This window comes from Monodon monoceros, unplaced genomic scaffold (genome assembly GCF_005190385.1).
Source record: "Monodon monoceros isolate NGI ecotype Baffin Bay Population unplaced genomic scaffold, NGI_Narwhal_1 Super_Scaffold_4, whole genome shotgun sequence".
NCBI lineage: Eukaryota > Metazoa > Chordata > Mammalia > Artiodactyla > Monodontidae > Monodon > Monodon monoceros.
Window position 1 is genome coordinate 22,743,171 of NW_021703781.1, and position 19,327 is coordinate 22,762,497.

Here is a 19,327-nt window from a genome sequence, read left to right on the forward strand (position 1 = left end):
TAGTACCAGTCAACCTAGACATGACTGAAAGACAGGCTTTCAAAAACAAAAAATAATTAATTTTAAGAGGTGTTTAAAAAAAGGAAAAAGTTTTAGAACCATTAAAGAAGCTTAATAAACTATGGCTATCATCCCAAACATCCTTAACTACTGTTGTTAATTAGCAATAGAGTAGCTATCCTTTTTCCACTGTGTCTAAAATAAAAAGGAAAAAGGCTAAAAGAACAAGAAAAAGGAAAAAAAGTGTAGAGAATTCTAGTGCCCACTGATATTTGTGTTTTCCTTGAGAGGGATGGTGGTGGCGAGAGCACATAGAACCTTGAAGGCCACTGTAATGACTTTGGCTTTTACTTTGAGATTAAAATCCAAGAGAGAATGGAAGCCTTGGGGGATTTTGAGCAGAGGGATGATGTGATTTTACGGCGGGATTCTGGATTATTTCAAAGTAGAGCTGACAGAATTTGCTGACAGATGAAATGCAAATATTCAGGCTATTTTAAAAAACACACACGTACTCGACACACACACACACTTTTTCTTTTCCCAAAATGGAATCGCACAATATGTATGTTCTGACTCATCAGTATATTGTGAACAGTTTTCTATGCTAATAAATCTCTGCATTACATATATGAAGTGCTGTATTAAATTTCATTGCATAGATTTATTGTAATTTGTTCAGCCATCTGTTTGATATTTGAGTTCTTCCCAATTTATTTTTTGACCATCAACATCATTATACATGTGATCATTTTATTAGTCTAAACTTGTAGAATTGCAATTCCTGGGCCAAAGTGTAGGCACTTAATGAAAGTGTTTGGGAAACACTGCCAAGATTCTAAAAAAGCATGTTAATATTTTATACTTTCACCAACAGTATACTGTCAATTAAATTTAAGTGTCATTCCAATAGTTAATTCTGATGCACAAAGAGCTTTGGGTACACTATGGATTTGGAGTCAAATGAGAGGAGGAACAACTAATCGCCCCTTCAAAAGAGGTAAACAATGCTAATCTTTATCCTAGTTTCTTGGAGTCCTTTAGACCTTTGAGAGTGATCTCAGTTTAGGAAAGACTTCATCACCCCACGTAGTTTTGAGGACTAAGCCCAAGTCTAAGCTAGTTTAACTGTAGGGTAGACCAGGTGGTAAAGCTGCCTGAGATGCAAGGTAGAGCCATGATGCCTACACTTTGTATAGTTCCTAGACAAACCCATAACCTTTGATTTACAGGTCTATAGTCAGCCACAGGGTAGCCAGGACCCCATGAATATGGGGTAGGAGGAAGGGAATTAAGTTGCTATTCCTAGCAGCACTAATTGGAAGGATTTGGTTGGAAGACCCATGTTTCTGCTTTAACAGATTTTGACCATAAGGAAAAAACACTGAGAAATTTAACGTATATTCTTAGAACAGACTTAAAATTCATATTGACTTAGTCTTGCTTTTATTTGAAAATCCTAAGACAATGAAAGAAACCACAAAAGACGTTACTATGAGCTTACCACCAGCAATAGCTACAGAGAGAGCTCTTTATTCTTTATTGTGTCTCAGTGTGATTTATTTATTTAATGTCAACTGGCAAGGTTTTCTAAATAATATGAAACACTACCTGTCAAAGACCTGAGTTTAAAAACTTCATAAGATTGTGAAATGTTTCTGAATTCCTTCAGCAAGGTTTTAGCTGTATAGACACTTATTCCTTCGAACTACTGCTCTTCTTCCATTTACATCTTTTTTAGAAAACACATTTCAGCCCTGATTCTAAAATATTTTATATCTCTATATAAAATTTATATGCTTATATATATATCTATATATCTCTAAATAAAATTTTACACCTGAAGAAAAGAAACAGCTAATGTTCATAGTTCACAGTACATAACCTGTCTTTGAGTTATACCTCAGCCTTACTTACTGGATGACCTTCAGAGAGCTGCCAGAAACAGTCCTTCATTTAAATTGCTCTTCCTTAACACTGTTATTTGACAGTTGTGCTACAGGAAGAGTATTCAATGCCAGAGATGTCAAAAAGCTTTGATTCCCCAAGAGTTCCTGGGAGATAAATTCTAAAAGGCATGCCAGTGTTTTAGCCTTGTATTAAGGTCACGTTCTTTCGAAATATATTTTCTTCAAATACATGTTACTATTTTTATGCCCAAGTTATATATGCCTGTGTGATAGATTCCCCACCCCTATCTTCAGAGATCTAAAAAAAAATCATCTGCTTGACATTCATTCCATTCCATGTGCTGAATAACAGCCACACTTATGCCAAGATACAACTTAATGAATACATGCTTACAATTAGCTGCTTTAAAAAAGAGACTGGATATTTGATACTTAATTTATGCTCATTTTGAAGGACCCTCTTTACATGTGACTTAGCTTGGTGTTCACCCAAAAAACTATTTTACTTTTCAGTTTAGTGTCCAAATAGAAAAAAATTTTCTATTCTAATTAATTTTCTAGCTTTCATCATGTATATATAGATAGAGAATAGCTATAATTTTAAAAGTTTTAAATACTAGGCAGGATGCTAAGGGTACTTGGAGCAATATAAAATTTTAGTATGTATACTAAAGTAACTACTCAGAAAAATTCTTAGATACTTAGCCAACAAATACACATGGAGTACTTATTATGTGCCAGATACTGGGCTGGATACCTTCTCCAGAAGGGATAGTGATTAGGTAAACCATTCCATGACAACCACTATTTCTTTCCCTGGTTTCCTTTTTGCACCTTCAAATTCTTCAGCATAACAAATAAGCATTTTCTAAAGCTATTCCAGGAATAGGTAAGCAACACATCATGAAGCCTAAGCATAACCAAATACTATTAAGTTGTGGGTTTTTGGGAAAAGTCAGACATATAGAATGGACAGATACATTTGATTCCAGTCCAGCTTCTAAGAGGCAAACAATGCAAAAAAGTGGGACTCATAGACCACAGCAAAGATTTTTACACATCATCAATTACTGAGGGCTGAATTCCTACAGAACCACCCCAATCATAAACAAAACAAGAACATGGTAGAGGCTGAGGAGGATAGGACAGATGTTAGGTGAGTTATAAGAAGGGAAGTTTCTATAATCTGTTCTTGGGAAATGAAGGGAAGACTCTGGCAGGAAGGTAAACTGAGGTCCATTTGACACTGTAATGTATGGAGATGGATGGGTGGCTGGTCACCTTTCTACCTAGAAGAGACCCAAAGAAGCCACATCTCAAATATCCTTTCATTCAAATATTTTTGGAATGACTAGTATTACTAAGATACAGCGTTAGGTACTTTGGAGATACAAAGCCATATATATGGCATAGTTCCTACTTCAAGATATTATTTAGTGATAACACAGACACTGTCTAAACTTGCATCAATTAGAAATTCCTTCGAATTAACAAATACCTCTGGAGCTGTTATAAGGTACCATAATTCATTCACAGTTCAATGTAAAAAAGTTTTTAAAATTCTGATGTTTAAAACAAGTAAAATCTTAGCTGAGATATGCTATAATAATAATAATATTATAATAAATAATAGATAATGTTATAGGTTAGGGTACTTTCTAGAAGGCAGAGAATTTAGCCTATTTGGAGTTTTACTTTTCTTGCTTCAGGAATTTTCTCCCATTGATAAATGAGACCTAAGAAAGAGGGAAGCCTTCCCCTGTTAGGCCTTCCTTTCCGAGAACCTAAGGAGCAGAGAAGGAAAACCAAGGGCAGATCTCCTCCTCTTCTCTATTCTAGAGCTCCTATACGAATCTCATATATCACAGAGAAGGGGCTCCCTGGAAAAGTGGCAGAAAGCTTTACAGGCCAATATAAGCCATTCAAGAGAAGACAAAATGTATGCAGACATAATAATAATTTTAGTGGCAGCATCAGCTCATAGAGCGTACAGAAAACACTCTTAATTACCTCACTCAATACTCTTTTGTTGGGACTTCCCTGGTGACACAGTGGTTAAGAATCTGCCTGCCAACACAGGGGACACGGGTTTGAAGCCCTGGTCCGGGAAGATCCCACATGCCACAGAGCAACTAAGCCCATGCGCCACAACTACTGAGCCTGTGCTCTTGAGCCCGGGAGCCACAACTACTGAGCCCGTGTGCCACAACTAATGAAGCCCACGTGCCTAAAGCCCATGCTCTGCAACAAGAGAAGCCACCCCAATGAGAAGACCACGCACTGTAACAAAGAGTAGCCCCTGCTCGCCACAACTAGAGAAAGCCTGTGTGCAGCAACAAAGACCCAACACAGCCAAAAATAAATTAAGATAAATAAATTTTTAAAAAATACTCTTTTGTTTTTAGAAAATAGGCCCATCTTGACTACTTGTATTGAAAACATAGAGCTATAGAAATCATGTGGTCTCAACCAGATTTCCATAAGATTTTAGGTCAATATTAGAATTCTATTAGAATTATTACAATATTACAATTTAAAAAAATGAAAATGGATCAATTCAAATAAAACTATTCATAAAAAGCATGAAAAGGCTAATAAGAACTGATTTTCTAATGGGTGTAAAATTATAAAATCTTCCTCAAGATACAGTCAAAATACATTTAGACCTTATTTTTGTATAAGCCACAATTTTGCTTCTTTAGTCTCTGTTCTCCCCTTCACCTTGTGAACCCTCAGAACAAATCTCAAGCAATTGCTCCCAAAGGATAAACTTCCTTTTGCAGATGAAATAGTTTGATCTTCTAGTATAGTCACAAGGAGGTTTGAGAGAGTTAAACACAAACATCACTTATTTCTTGTTAATGTGAACAAAATTCCTGTGTGGTTGTTGATACAAAGATGTAAATGCTTCAACTTTCTGTAACAACGGGCTCTACTGAAATGACACATTCAAATAAATCTCTGGCTCAAAATGAATTTAACTTCATAAACATTTAATATATCTAAATGCATTATTTTATTGTTTTGATAGAAGCTACATTATTACAAAATCAATGAGTTAACCATAAGAACAGGTTATGCTAGCGAAAGAAGTTAATGGTAAACACAGTGAAATATAATACTTTGGCCTTACGGCATGCAAATGAGTCTTTCTGAAGTTCTAAGCACTTTTTATAGGGTAAAATACCACTGAATAAGATTAACCCTTTTCTGCTTTGTCTTACCCTTCATAATATCAATTAGGCAATGGCAGATAATCCTTACACAGAAAATAGCTAAACCAAATTTTCTCTATAACTTCCCCAACTCTGATGTGTCAATAAAACAGATTTGTAACTGCCTTAGATCTGTTAACAGATCTCAGTATGTTGCCTTGCCCATATTTTTTTTTAATTTTTAAAAATTAAAAAAATTTTTAACATCTTTATTAGAATATAATTGCTTTACAATGGTGTGTCAGTTTCTGCTTTATAACAAAGTGAATCAGTTATACATATACATATGTCCCCATATCTCTTCCGTATTGCATCTCCCTCCCTCCCACCCTCGCTATACCACCGCTCTAAGTGGTCACAAAGCACCGAGCTGATCTCCCTGTGCTATGTGGCTGCTTCCCACTAGCTATCTATTTTACATTTGGTAGTGTATATATGTCCATGCCACTCTCTCACTTTGTCCCAGCTTCCCCTTCCCCTTCCCCGTATCCTCAAGTCCATTCTCTAGTAGGTCTGCATCTTTATTCCCGTCTTGCCCCTAGGTTCTTCTGACCATTTTCTTTCTTTCTTTTTTTTTTTTAGATTCCGTATGTATATGTGTTAGCATACAGTATTTGTTTTTCTCTTTCTGACTTACCTCACTCTGTATGACAGTCTCTAAGTCCATTCACCTCACTATAAATAACTCAGTTTCATTCCTTTTTATGGCTGAGTAATATTGCACTGTATATATGTGCCGCATCTTCTTTATCCATTCATCTGTTGATGGACACTTAGGTTGCTTCCATGTCCTGGCTATTGTAAATAGAGCTGCAATGAATATTTTGGTACATGACTCTTTTTGAATTATGGTTTTCTCAGGGTATATGCCCGGTAGTGGGATTGCTGGGTCATATGGTAGTTCTAATTTTAGTTTTTTAAGGAACCTCCATACTGTTCTCCATAGTGGCTGTATCAAGTTACATTCCCGCCAACAGTCCTTGCCCATATTTTTCAACAGACTCACTCAACCTGAAAAACTTATTTCCATCTATAACTTCTATAACATTTTCATTATCCAGAATGGCACAGAATGGTACCGCTATCTCCAAGCCACATACATTCTGTGATCAGCTCTTGACTTCAATATGGCAAGAGGAATAAACTATTATAAACTTTCACTTGAATGCTGCTGTAATTTCCCAAAAGGTTTGTATATTTGTGAGAAAGATGCATCACAATGAGGATGTAGTTTGTCAGTAAATCGAATTCTCCTACAGTGAAAGCCCACTTAATTAAATTTCTCTACTAATTCCTTCAAATATAAAGAGGGAATCAAAATCAGAACACATTGACCTATGCCTGATTTTCATTAGGTCTGTTCCTAGGTACTGAACATGCCGTAGCATTTTTTGCTTTCGATTTTTCTGGTGGCTTTTCAAAGACTAATAGTAAATAGTAAGAATGCTTAATAATCAACTTTTTGATCATTTTATTATTGTCTCCTCAAGCTATCTAGAACTGTTTTTACGTTATTAGCCCACAGGGTCAATAACTTTAGTTAGAAAATGTGTGAAGAACAAAAAATAAATATTTCATAACTGTCAGTGGCAAAGATCCTGATTCCAAGTTATATTATCATAACCTAGTGAATCTTAGCATTAGCTATTGAATGCTCCAAATCAATAAATAATATATAGCATTCAAGATAAACCTTGACAACCTTTCTCTGTACCTAGTTATGGAGAAAAATCTCTGACTTCAACTATAAGATTTAAGACCATCGCTAATGTTGTAGTTGGTTAGCGCAGAGAACTAAGCCGTGCTTCTGTGTTCTCATTCAATTCCTATTAACCTACTTTAAGGATCAAAGGCTCTTTGGAAATTATTTAATAATAATTATTATTAACAGTCTCTTTATCTTGCCTAGAATGAATCTGAATTTATTTTATTAATGAGTAGTTATTTAGGAAATACTTAATTTTCTACTTAATACAGATGCTATGGCTCATGTTGACAACTCTTCAAGTTAATCCTTCAAACCTGATCAGAGAGATAGGGTATGAAGCAACAGAATTTATGGATTAGGGTAAGAGGGGGATACAAATATGTGAATTCTGAATTATAAGAAACCTTGTAGTTATTAGAAAGTATATATACTTCTTATAAGAAAGCTTATTTAGAAGTAGATTAATTTAGAAACATGTTTTCCTCACTCCATTGGTGATGCAGACTGAGGACATCAATGGCTAAAAGAACGGCTCTCAATTCAGGATATAAACAGCAAAGTCAAGTCTCAAGTTTGATAAACTTCCTTTTGGAGAAAATTGAAAAAAAAATTCTTGCTTTGTTACTTTGCCACAATGCTTTTTATACAGTAGATATGTTTGTGATGAATATCATTACAAATTTGTAGCGAATATCATTACAAACCTATGATCACTGTCAGGCAGTTACATTCTAGGTAGGAAGATGGACAATAAAGAAGATAAATCAATTATCCACTTCTGGGTAGTTATCCAAAGAACACAAAAATACTAATTTGCAAAGATATAGGCATCCCTATGTTCAATGTAGCATTATTTACAAAGCCATGCCATGGAAACAACCTAAGTGTCCATCAGTGGATGACTGGATAAAAGAAGATGTGGTATACATATAAATATAATGGAACATTATTTAGCCATAAAAAAGGATGAAATCTTGCCACTTGTCAAACCTGGATGGACCCTGAGGGTATTATGCTAAGTGAAGTTAAGTCAGATGGAGAAAGACAAATACCATATGATTTCCTTCACACATGGAATCTAAAAAAACAAATGCAGAAACAAAATAAAGCAGAAACAAACTCATAGAGAACACATTAGTGGTTACCAGAGGGGAAGGGGGTTAAAGGGTAGGCAAAATGGGTGAAGGGGGTTAACTGTATGGTGATGGATGGTAACTAGACTTGTGATGGTGATCACTTTGTAGTGTATGCAAGATGTTGAATTATAATGTTGTACACCTGAAACTTACATAATTTTTTTAAAAAAGAAATCAATTATATAGACTGTTAAATAGTGACAAGTGCCAAGGAGTAAAAAGAAAGCAAAAAAGGGATTTAGGAGATGTGTATGCGTAAGTGTGTGTGTATGGCACAATAAAAGGTATTTAAAATTTTAGGGAAGAGTGAGAAATTTATGCCACCGCTTATTGTAAGCAAAGATATTGCTGCCAAATTGGTTGTTATTCTGGGTGTGTCCAAAAAATTCTTGTTTAGCTAAAAAAATGAAACTTCTAAAAAGTTTAAGTAAGAAGAATTAACTCTATTTAATGCAGGAAATTACACTGCATAACATGCATTTTTAGTAAAGCAGCTTTCCTTTTTTTTTCCTTTTTAAAAATATTTATTTGTTTGGCTGCACCGGGTCTTAGTTGCGGCACATGGGATCTTCGTTGCCGTGTGCAGGATATTTAGTTGTGGCGTGTGAACTCTTAGTTGCGGCATGTGGGACCTAGTTCCCTGACCAGGGATCAAACTCAGGCCCCCTGCAACGGGAGCATGGAGTCTTAGCCCCTGGACCACCAGGGAAGTCCCAGTAAAGCAGCTTTCTTAATTTTATTTTTAGGAGACGAATCATGAATCGAAAGAGAGAAAACAAATAATTTACTATATAAGGTTGTCGAATTTTATTTTAGACAACATGGTAGAGTTTCTAAAGTACTGAGAGGTTCCAAGTGTCAATCCATTTGGGCAGAGTGTTTATATTCTTCAAAATGATGACAATTTCTTGAACATCACTGAGTCTATTAATTTTGAAAAAAACCCCAGCTAATTAGAAATACAACAGTCCTGCATTATCTGGGCTATGCTGTTCACGTTGCTGTGGCTGGTTTTCCACTGGAAATCTCAAGAACGGTCCATGTTGTCCACCAGAGTAACGGATGAATAAATATGCTAATGCACTTCCCCTAGTCCCAAGCCACTCCCTAGCAAAGCTTTTCGTGTTTAAAGAACTGCATTCCTTCTTGCAGGACAACCTGGGAACAATTTAGTGTATTTAGATGTAATGATTCCTTGTTATCCACAAAGAAGTTGATCCACTGAGTGCCTCATTTCTTATCGTCCTAGCAGCAATTAGAATGTGGGAAATAACTTGTCTCAATGTAATTTCTGTGGCATATTTTCCTCCATGTCTTGTTAAATAAACAATGTAGTGTACAACATTCAGATTGCAAGGATGCTTGAACTGCCCATTATCTACAGGAGAGTTTTATGACCAGCCTTTCCACAGCCCAGCCTTAGAGAAAGAAGAGGCACTATGGTAAGCTATGGCTTATCACTACTGAAAATGTGACCACAGCAGTAAAGCCAAGTGACAGGAGCCCATATGATGGGATGGCCTGGGTTCAAACCCTGAATCATCTACTTACTGTGGGACTTGAGGAAAGTTCTTTAATCTTGTGTATGCCTCAATTTCAAAATGAAGATAATAAACTACAAACATTATAGGGTTGATATGAGGAAAATATATGTGTAATTGAAGTCCTCAAAGGAGAGGATGAGGAAGCAAATTATTTGATGAAATAACAGTTGAAATTTTTCCAAATTTGATGAAAATTATTAAACCCACAGACCCCAAAACTCAAAGAATCCCAAGACAAGAAACATAAAGAACACTATTTCGAGGTACATAATAATACCGAAACCAAACAACCCTGCTAAAAACCACATCTGTGGTTCTCAACCAGGGATTATTCCTCCCCATTACTACTCCCTCAGGGACATTTGACAATTTCTGAAGACACTTTTGTTTGTCACAACTGGGAGGGGAAGAGTGTGTGTGACTGGCATCTAACGGGTAGAGGCCAGGAACGTTGCTAAACATCCTATAATGCACAGGATAGCCCTCACAACAATGAATTATCCTGCCTAAAACATCAGTAGTGCTAAGGTTGAGAAATACTAAAAGCAAATAATAATCAAAAGGCTTAAAACTAGTGATAAAGAGAAAATCTTAAAATCATATCATCATAATTTCCTCATTCCTGACAAATATAGAAAGTATATGATATTGTAATATTAAGCATTTTTTGGTAAATTACTCACCATAGTGAGCCAGGAGCTGAGCACCAGTAAGTAAAGGCGCCCAGACCTGTAGAGCTACTTGGAGGGGTTTCCAGAACTCACAGGTCAATGTGACCTTTTTTTTTTTTAACCTAAATTTACGGAGCTACACAGTGTGCAAAGTATTCTGAAGAGTCTGCTGTGGTTCTCCTGACACTTAATCACAGGTAAGAAGTGGTGGGACCAGAATTTGAACTGAAGTCTGTTTTGAAAACACACCAAAATAATAACTAATAATACACAATTTAAGATCAAAAAAGTGCTCTTAGTTTACTATCTTGGATCTTCATAACAAGTCAATGCACATCTACGTTGCTAGAGCAGTGGTCCACTACAAATTTATTCAGATACTTTGGTAGCCCAAGACAGCTGTGGTAAGGCCTATTAGTCTATATTTCTTCATTTTTCTGTCAATTGGAGGGAAGAAGAGTGAAGAGTAGTCATAGCTATGGCAGGAAATGTGTACCTCATTTATTGAAAACTGTTTATAGTTTTTAAAAAAATTTTTATTGGAGTATAGTTGATTTATAATGTGTTAATTTCGCTTCACAGCAAAGTGAATCAGTTACACATACGGATATATCCACTCTTTTCTAAATTCTTTTCTCATATAGGTCATTACAGAATACTGAGAAGAGTTCCCTATGCTATACAGTAGGTCCTTATTAGTTATCTATTTTACATATAATAGTGTGTATATGTCAATCCCAATCTCCCAATTTATCCCTCCCCACCCCTTCCCCCCTGGTAACCATAAGTTTGGAAAACTGTTTATAGTTTTATCTTTATAGATGCCTAGCCTGGAGAAGGGAAGGAAGATATGGTTATTTTTGTTTGATATGTTCCCCCATGGAAAAAAAATTGAGAATCACTTCTTTGAAATATATAAATCAGATCTCTTTGGATCAATTTAGGTAGATTTTAATAGAATGTACACAGAGAGCTAGAGACATAGTTTTTTTTTTTTTTGAATGGTTAAAAAAAGTCACACTAAAGGAAAATAATACTAAGAACACTCATAGTCGCATACTAATCAACAAAATTGTTTAGCTTAGAAAAATTAGAAATTCATCAGTGCTCTAAATGAGTCAAATTTGAGTTCTGTGTTTTAAGAAGTTATCTTCCAAGGTTGAAAAATTAATATTGAACACAATTAGAACAACCGAGCCAATCTTCTTCTTTAGTAGAGGAAATACTAGATCAATATGTGTTTTACTGAGGAAGTATAAACATTAATTAGGGCTAGAGGAGTAGGCAATATATAATTTATCTTGAGCTTAAAACAGTTAAAAGTAGATGTGACTTCACAGTTTTGTTCTTTTTTTTTCTTTTAACTTTACCTTTTAACTTTATTTTCCTTCCTCTTTCTCAGGTGGTTCTATATGCAAGTTACAGAGAACTCGAAATGAAATTTGATGTAACTTATCATTCATTAACTTTGCAAACATGCCTTGTTTCCCCCTCCAATCGACTTAACTCTTTTTACAGTCCTATATATTCCCTATAAATGAATAATAAGAAAAGTTTATACTTACTAGAAAGAACAGTCGTAAGGAAAATGTAGTCTGAAAAGGATATGAGTCCACATTCTCCAAGGGTGTAAAATATACTGCCTTCATCAGCAAATTTTTCTCGTTCCTGGGCAATTTTCTATTGAATGTATGGGTTCCACCAAAAGATAAAAAGAAGATATAACAGAATGAGAATATAAATAGTTAGAGATGAATCACCATTTATCTGACAGTTTTATGCTATTTATCACAAGCACTTCTCTGATGGCCATTCCAAATTAATGGATCCTTTACAGTTTTTAAGATGATTAAAATTATAAGAAAAAAGATGATTTTGTTTGTTTGTTTCAACACTGGTTTAATGTGAACAATGGAATAAAATTTTCAATTTTATGAACTTCCATTTAACATATAACAGGCCCACTTCAGGGCTGGTTTTATCTCTTAGTTTGAAAAACAATCTACCTTTTTCTATAGAGGTATATAAGGTAGAGAAAAAAAAAAAGAAAAACTAAAATAAAATCAGTTCTAAATGCCCAAGAGAAACTATACAACTAGTAATGAGAAATGAAGAGGTAAGCAACTATTGTAAACACCCACACAAATGCTCAGAAAACTAATTTCTGAAAAGCTAATTTTAACTTTTACCTTATGAATCCCAAGAACCTTAGTTTGGGAATGTAGAACAGTTTACAAAGTAAACAGCATCTCTGAAATATAATGTCAAGTCAGACACACACCAAACTTTAGGCATGAGTTAATTTAACTATATTTACTGTGACCTTGATGGAGGCTCCTAAATTTCAGCTATTTGAAGAAACTCTCCCAAAACTTAGCTTTTACTCTAAGTATGTATTTATTTTCTTTAATCTATAAAGCTCACAAAGAGAGTTAATTCTCAGGTTCAGTAATGGTCTATCTGGGAAGCAGTCTCTTCCTGGGTGTTTAAGGAAACTTACCCTGTTTTCTGATTTGCTACCAAACCATAAACTTAGTGGTGACATTGAAGATACTTTCAAAAACTGAAAAGGATCCACCAAAGAGTTAGACTTGAAACACATTTCCATAAGTTCTGGACCAACCAAAGAAATTTCAGGAATTATTCTGGGTACCAAAAAAAGAAATAGGAGGTTTTAAAAACCCAAACCAACAAAGCACAATCAAAATAATAATATCATGCAAGCACAAAATAAGAAGCAGCACTGCAAGCATAACCTTGGGAGGAGTATCATGAAAATTAAACCAGCAAGCACCACCACACCACCATCCAGGTACACAACTATCCAATAGGTTACCTCTGTCTAGTGAAGGTCCCATCATACACCACAAAGGAAAGAAAACTGGTTAACCAATTGAAGACACAAGTACCAAATGAATCACCATGATCTTCTTAGTAAACCCACTCAAAACAGCCTCTACTGGGTATCTGCTTGTAATAGGAAACAGTAACCATGGACAGGCAAAAATCCATAGTTGAACGCCGCAAAGTGGTAAGAGGTTTTGATGGTAGTTTCTACTTAGGAAAGTGCTTCTGACTCATTTGCGATGGGCAGAAAGCCTGGTCCGGCCTGACAGAATTTAAAGATTACGTCTTTAAGCCAAAACCAAAAATGAGCCCACAGTCCAATATGTTCAATTAAGGTTAGATCTCATATCACACTTGATCATCTACCAATAGATTAAACACAAATTTCAGACAAAAGAAGGCGATTGGATGAAAAGAGCAGCAAAGCTGTTCACTGGGAAGTTAATATTTTAATTTCTCAAAAGAAAACAATGTACATTTTAAACATTATCCAAGATACTGCAAAAGTAAAGCATGTGAATAAGAAAAAATACACAAAATGAGAACAGGCTGTCAAAGGCATACCATTACTAGCCAGAATAAATTTGTCTAGAAGCTGAGTAACCCATATTAATTATGTAATAATCTTACGGAGAGACTGCTATAAGCAAATAAAATAAATAATATATTGCGACCCAGAAGTCGAGAAACAGACAAAAGTCTAAGGACAAACTGAAATGAGGCAGATAAGCCAAAAAAGCATATCTAACATTATTTTTCTAAGAACCATCTGGACTATGCTGCTGCTCAGAAGATAAAAAGAAAAATCCAAGTTTGTCCACAACTTTTTATTTTGATATACTTTCAAACTCATAAAAGTGGAAAGATCCATATAAGGAACTCTCATATGCTTTTTACTCAGAACCACCAACAGTTTATGTTATCACTCTATTTGCTTTTCATTTTATGTAGATACATATTTTCTTTTACACCATATTGAAAGTTGGAGACATATGCCCCTTTACACTTAAATACTTCAGTATATATTTCCTATGAACAAAGACATTCTCTTACATATTAAAGTATATATTTCATAAAACCAGGATATTTAATACTGATACATACTATTATCTAATCCACAGTCTATTATCAAATTTAGTGAACTGTCCCAATAATTTCCTTTATAGCTATCTTCCCCCCAGTCCAGGATGTAGTCCACAATCATAAATGGCATTTAGTTGTCATGTCTTTTTAATCTCCATTAATCTAAAACAGCTTTCTTTGCCCATCTTTATTTTTTCCTTTGGAGGTTTATGCCCATCTTTACTTTTTCCTTTGGAGGCTTATGATTATTTTTGATTGTGGTAAAATTCACATGACATAAAGTTCACCATTTTAACCATTTAACCATAAAATGTGTGGGCCTTTTGGGTTTGGCTTCACATATCATATTTTGTAGGTTCATCCATGTTGTAGCATCAATCAGTGCTTCATTCCTTTTTATCGCCAAATAATATTCCATTGTATATATACCACAAATTGTTTATCCATTCATCCACTGAAGGATATTTGGATTGCTTCCACCTTTTGGCTATTGTGAATAGTGCTACCACGTACATTCATGTACAAGTATTTGTTTCACTATCTGCTTTCAGTTGTTTTGGGTATATACCTGGGAGTGGAATTGCTGAGTCGTATCATACCCCTATGTTTAAGTTTTTGAGGAACAGCCAAACTGTTTTCCACAGCAGCTACACTATTTTGCATTAATACCAGCAATGTAAAAGGGTTCCAATTTCTCCACATCCTCAATTTTCTTTCTTTCTTTTTTTTTAAAATTATATCCATCCTAGTGAGTGTGAAATGGTATGTTATTAAGGTTTGACTTACATTTCCCTAGTGCCTAATGATGTTGAACATCTTTTTATGTGTCTGTTGGAGAAATCTCTATTCAAATCATTTGCCCATTTTTGAGTTGGGTTATTTGTCTTTCTGTTGTTGAGTTTTGTAAGTTTCATTATATCAATATATTCTATACACTAAACATATCAGATATAGGGTTTGCAAATATGTTCTCTCATTCTGTTCATTGCCTTTTCACTCTCCTGATAATGCCCTTTGGTGTACAGAAATTTTAAATATTGATGAAGATCTATTTGTCTATTTTTTTCTCTTATTACTTGTGCTTTTGATGTCGTATCTAAGACTCCATCACCAAATCCAAGATCATGAAGATTCACCCCTGTTTCTCTAAAAGTTTTGTAGTTTCAGCTTTTATATTTAGGTCATTGATCTATTTTGAGTTCATTTTTGTATTAATGTGAGGTAGGGGTCCAACTTCACTATTTTGCATGTGATATCCAGTTGACTCCCTACCATTTGTTGAAAAGATTATTCTTTCACCACTGAATGGTCTTGGCACCCTTGATGAAAATAAATTGACCATATATATGTGGGTTTATTTCTGGACTCTCAATTTCATTCCATTGATCCTTGTGTCTATTCTTATGCCAGTACCACACTGCTTACATTTTTATAATTTTTAAAAACTGTGGTAAAATGTACATAACATAAAATTTACCACAGAACCATTTTAAAGCATAAAATTTGGTGGTATTAAGTACAATCACAATGTTATGTAACCATCACCACTACATAGTTCCAGAACATTTTCATAACCCCATTTGGAAGGAAACCCCTATCCATTAAGCAGTCACATCCCACTGCCCCCTCCCTCTAGCCCCTGGAAATCACTAATTTGTTTTCCATCTTTATGAATTCATATTTTTGGATATTTCATATAAATGGAACCATACCTAGTTATTTTCTTAGTGGTCACTCTGCAGATTACAATTAACATCTTAAATTTACAGCAACCTAGTTTGAATAAATACCAACTTAGCTTCAATAGTATTAAAAAACTCTGTTCTTGTAGAGTTCCATTTCCCTTTATGTTATTTTTGCACATTACATTTTTATACAGTGTGCCCATTAACATAGATTGATAATTACTGTTTCATGCATTTGTCTTTCAAATTACAGAGGGATAGATAGGAGTTATAAACCACAAATAAAATAATGCTGGCTTTTATATTTACCTATGTTGTTACTGGTACTGGTGTTATTTCTCAATATAGCTTCAAATTACTATCTAGTGTCCTTTCTTTTCAGCCTTAAGTATTACTTTTAGCATTTTTTGTAGGGTAGATCTACTAGCAACAAACTCCTCCACTTTTATCTGGGAATGGCTTAATATCTATCTCCTTCACTTCTGAAGGATAATTTTGCAGGTATAGAATTCTTGGTTGACAATTGTATTTTTCTTTCAGCACTTTAAATATGTCATCCCACTGCCTTCTGGCCTTCATGGTATCTGATGAGAAACTGGTTGTTAATCCTATTGTGTATAGTTTGTGTGTGGAAAGTTGCTTCTCTCTTCCTGTTTTCAAGATTCACAGTCTTTAGCTTTTGACAGTTTGATTATAATGTATCTCAGTGTGGGTCTCTTTGAGTTTATCCTATTGGAGTTATTTAGCTTCCTGGATGGGTAGATTCATATATTTCATTAAATTTGGAAAGTTTTGAGCCATTATCTCTTCAAATATTCTTTCTGACCCCTTTTCTCTCTCCTTGCCTTCTGAGATTCCTATTGTACATATGTGGCACACTTGGTAGTGTCACATAGGTCTCATAAGCTCTGTTCATTTTCTTTTTTGTTTCTCAGACTGGAAAATATTAATTGACCTATCTTCAAGTTCACTAATCATTTTTCCTGTGTATTCAAATCTGCTGTTGAACCCCTTCACTAAAATTTTCCTTTCAGCTATAGGAAATTTTCAGTTCCAGAATTTCTATTTGATACCTTTTTATAATTTCTATTTTTTCCTATTAGTTCATACATCATTCTCCTTGTTTCCTTTAAGTTCATTGCCTGTAGTTTCTTTTAGCTCTTTGAGTATATTTTGGACAGTTGATTTAAAGTCTGTCTGTAATAAGTTGCAATATCTGAGCTTTCTCAAGGATAGTTCCTATTCCTTTTTTTTTCCTGGGCCATACTTTGTTTCTTTACAAGCATAATGTTTTTGAAAACCGGACATTTTGTATATTACAACGTGGTAATTCTGGAAATAGGATTCTCTCACCTCCTCAGGGTTTGTTGTTGCTGCTTGCATGGGTTGTAGTCATTTCTTTAATAATTTTTGTAAATTCTTTTGTAAATACTTTGTCCAGCATGGTCACTCAAGTCTCTGTTTCATACCTTAGTAGTCAGCTAGTGATTTGACAGAGATTTCCTTAAGTTCCTGGATCCAAAGAGTGGGGAAAAAAAAAACCTCTCAAGATCCTTGCAGACTGGCTCTGTGTTGGCATTCTTTCAATGCTTAGTCACTATTTATAATTCTGCCCTTGCCTTCATTTCTTGCTTGCTTGGAAGCTAAACATCAGCCAGAAGTGAAAGGTTAGGGTCTGTTGGGGTTTCCTCTAAGTATTCATTTGGCCCTGGGTGTGCACATGGCCTTCCAGATTCACCAGTATATGGTAGAGCATTTCAAAGTCCTTCTTCTCTCACCTATCTCCTGCTGCAGCCTCTTCTTTCCCAGCTGTTTTGGTTTGTCTGCTGCTTGTCTTCAGCTGCTGTGGCTAGTATATTTACCTTTATGCTTTTAACAAATGCCACCTGGGAGGTCACCCCAGCCTTAAGAAAGCTCAAAGGTAGGCAAAACAAACACAAACCCCCAAGCTGATTCCTCATTGGCCAGACAGGTCAAGGCCCACATTCACATTCTCTGAAAACAAGGTCTGCCCTGCCCCCTCTGGCACCAGAGAGCTATAACAAGAACGCACAATCTTTATGGCTGCCACTGTGCTGGGGGGTGGGGGGTGGTCATCAGATAAGTTAAAACACCACAACATTCTCTTACCAAATTTCAGCAGCTTCTTTCTTCTTTAAGCATTCCCCTAGTTGCTTAAAGTCTGATTAGTTAGATTCCACAGATCTGAAAAAGCTGATTGACAGTTTTCACTACCTTAATTATTGTCTTAGTGGAGGTGTGTAGTTTTGGCGTTACCTACTCTGCCAATTTTGGTCTCTTTATACTTTTTGACCTGGAACAATCTGAAAAGTACAGGTGAATTATGTTGTAAAATATCCCTCAATTCAAATTAGGCTGCTGTTTCCTCATGATTACGTTCATATCCATCTATTATAAACTATGAATTCATAATGATATCTCTAATTCCATTCTAATACCACAGAGCACAATTTAGTCTTGCCCTTTACACACGTGTTACTCCCTTCTGCAACAGAGAGAAATCTGGTTCCCATTATCTGCAATATATTTACTCATTTGCTCAAGCTTAGAATACAAGGAAGATAGTTTCACAATTGCTAATTATCCCTGCAAAAAACGAATGTATCATCTAGAGTTCAATATCTGTTACAGTTTTAAGTAAAATCTACTTATGGTGAAATGCACAAATCCAATATATGATTCAATGAGTTTTATAAATACATATCTGAGTAACCCAGATATATATTTGGGTTATAGAACATTTCCGCCATCCCTGATGTTTCCTTTATGCCCCTCCACAGTTAATTCCCACCATATTTTTGCACCACAGATTAGTTTGCTTTTTCTAGAACTTCCTATAAATGGTATCACCAGTATATACTCTTTGATGTCCAGCTTCTATGGTTCAGCATAATGTTGGGGAGATTCATCCACACTCTATTTATCAGTAACTCATTCATTTTTATTGCAGAGCAGTATAATACTCACCAATAAAATTAAAAATATTAAAAATAATTTATGCAGTTTATTTTGCATATAATTATACTGTGCATATAATAATGCACCCAAGTAATATCACAATTTATTCATTCCTTTAATGATTAAACAGGCACTTTTCAGTTTTTGGCTATTTTGACTTTCCTCAAAGTTGTACTTCTTTTACTTGCACCATCAATGTATGAGAGTTCTAGTTGCTCCACATCATTGTCAACATTTATGTGGCCAGTTTCTTTAATTTAGCCATTTTAGTGGCATCTTATTGTGGTTTTTTTGAGCATTTCCCTGATGACCAAGTGTTTTAAGCGCTTAGTTTATTGACAATTAATATATCTTTCTCTGGGAAGTATCTGTTCAAGTCTTTTGCCCATTTTTAATAGTTAATTGACAATTAATATATCCTTCTCTGGGAAGTATCTGTTCAAGTCTTTTGCCCATTTTTAATTGGGTTGTTTGTCTTTTTATTACTGATCATTATATGTTCTGGATGTGAGACTCTTCTCAATGTGTTAGCCAGACTCCAAAATAACC

The 19,327-nt window shown here is 35.0% G+C and overlaps 1 protein-coding gene across 2 annotated transcripts in view; it reads right to left on the minus strand.

The window, feature by feature from the left end:
• The window catches only part of MICU1 (mitochondrial calcium uptake 1), a 230,222-nt gene that overhangs the window by 119,125 nt on the left and 91,770 nt on the right, over positions 1-19,327 (minus strand). For both annotated transcript variants that reach the window (XM_029245049.1, XM_029245050.1), the window contains one exon: positions 11,750-11,864. In XM_029245049.1, coding sequence (XP_029100882.1) covers positions 11,750-11,864 — 115 coding nt within the window. The remainder of the gene's footprint in view (positions 1-11,749; positions 11,865-19,327) is intronic.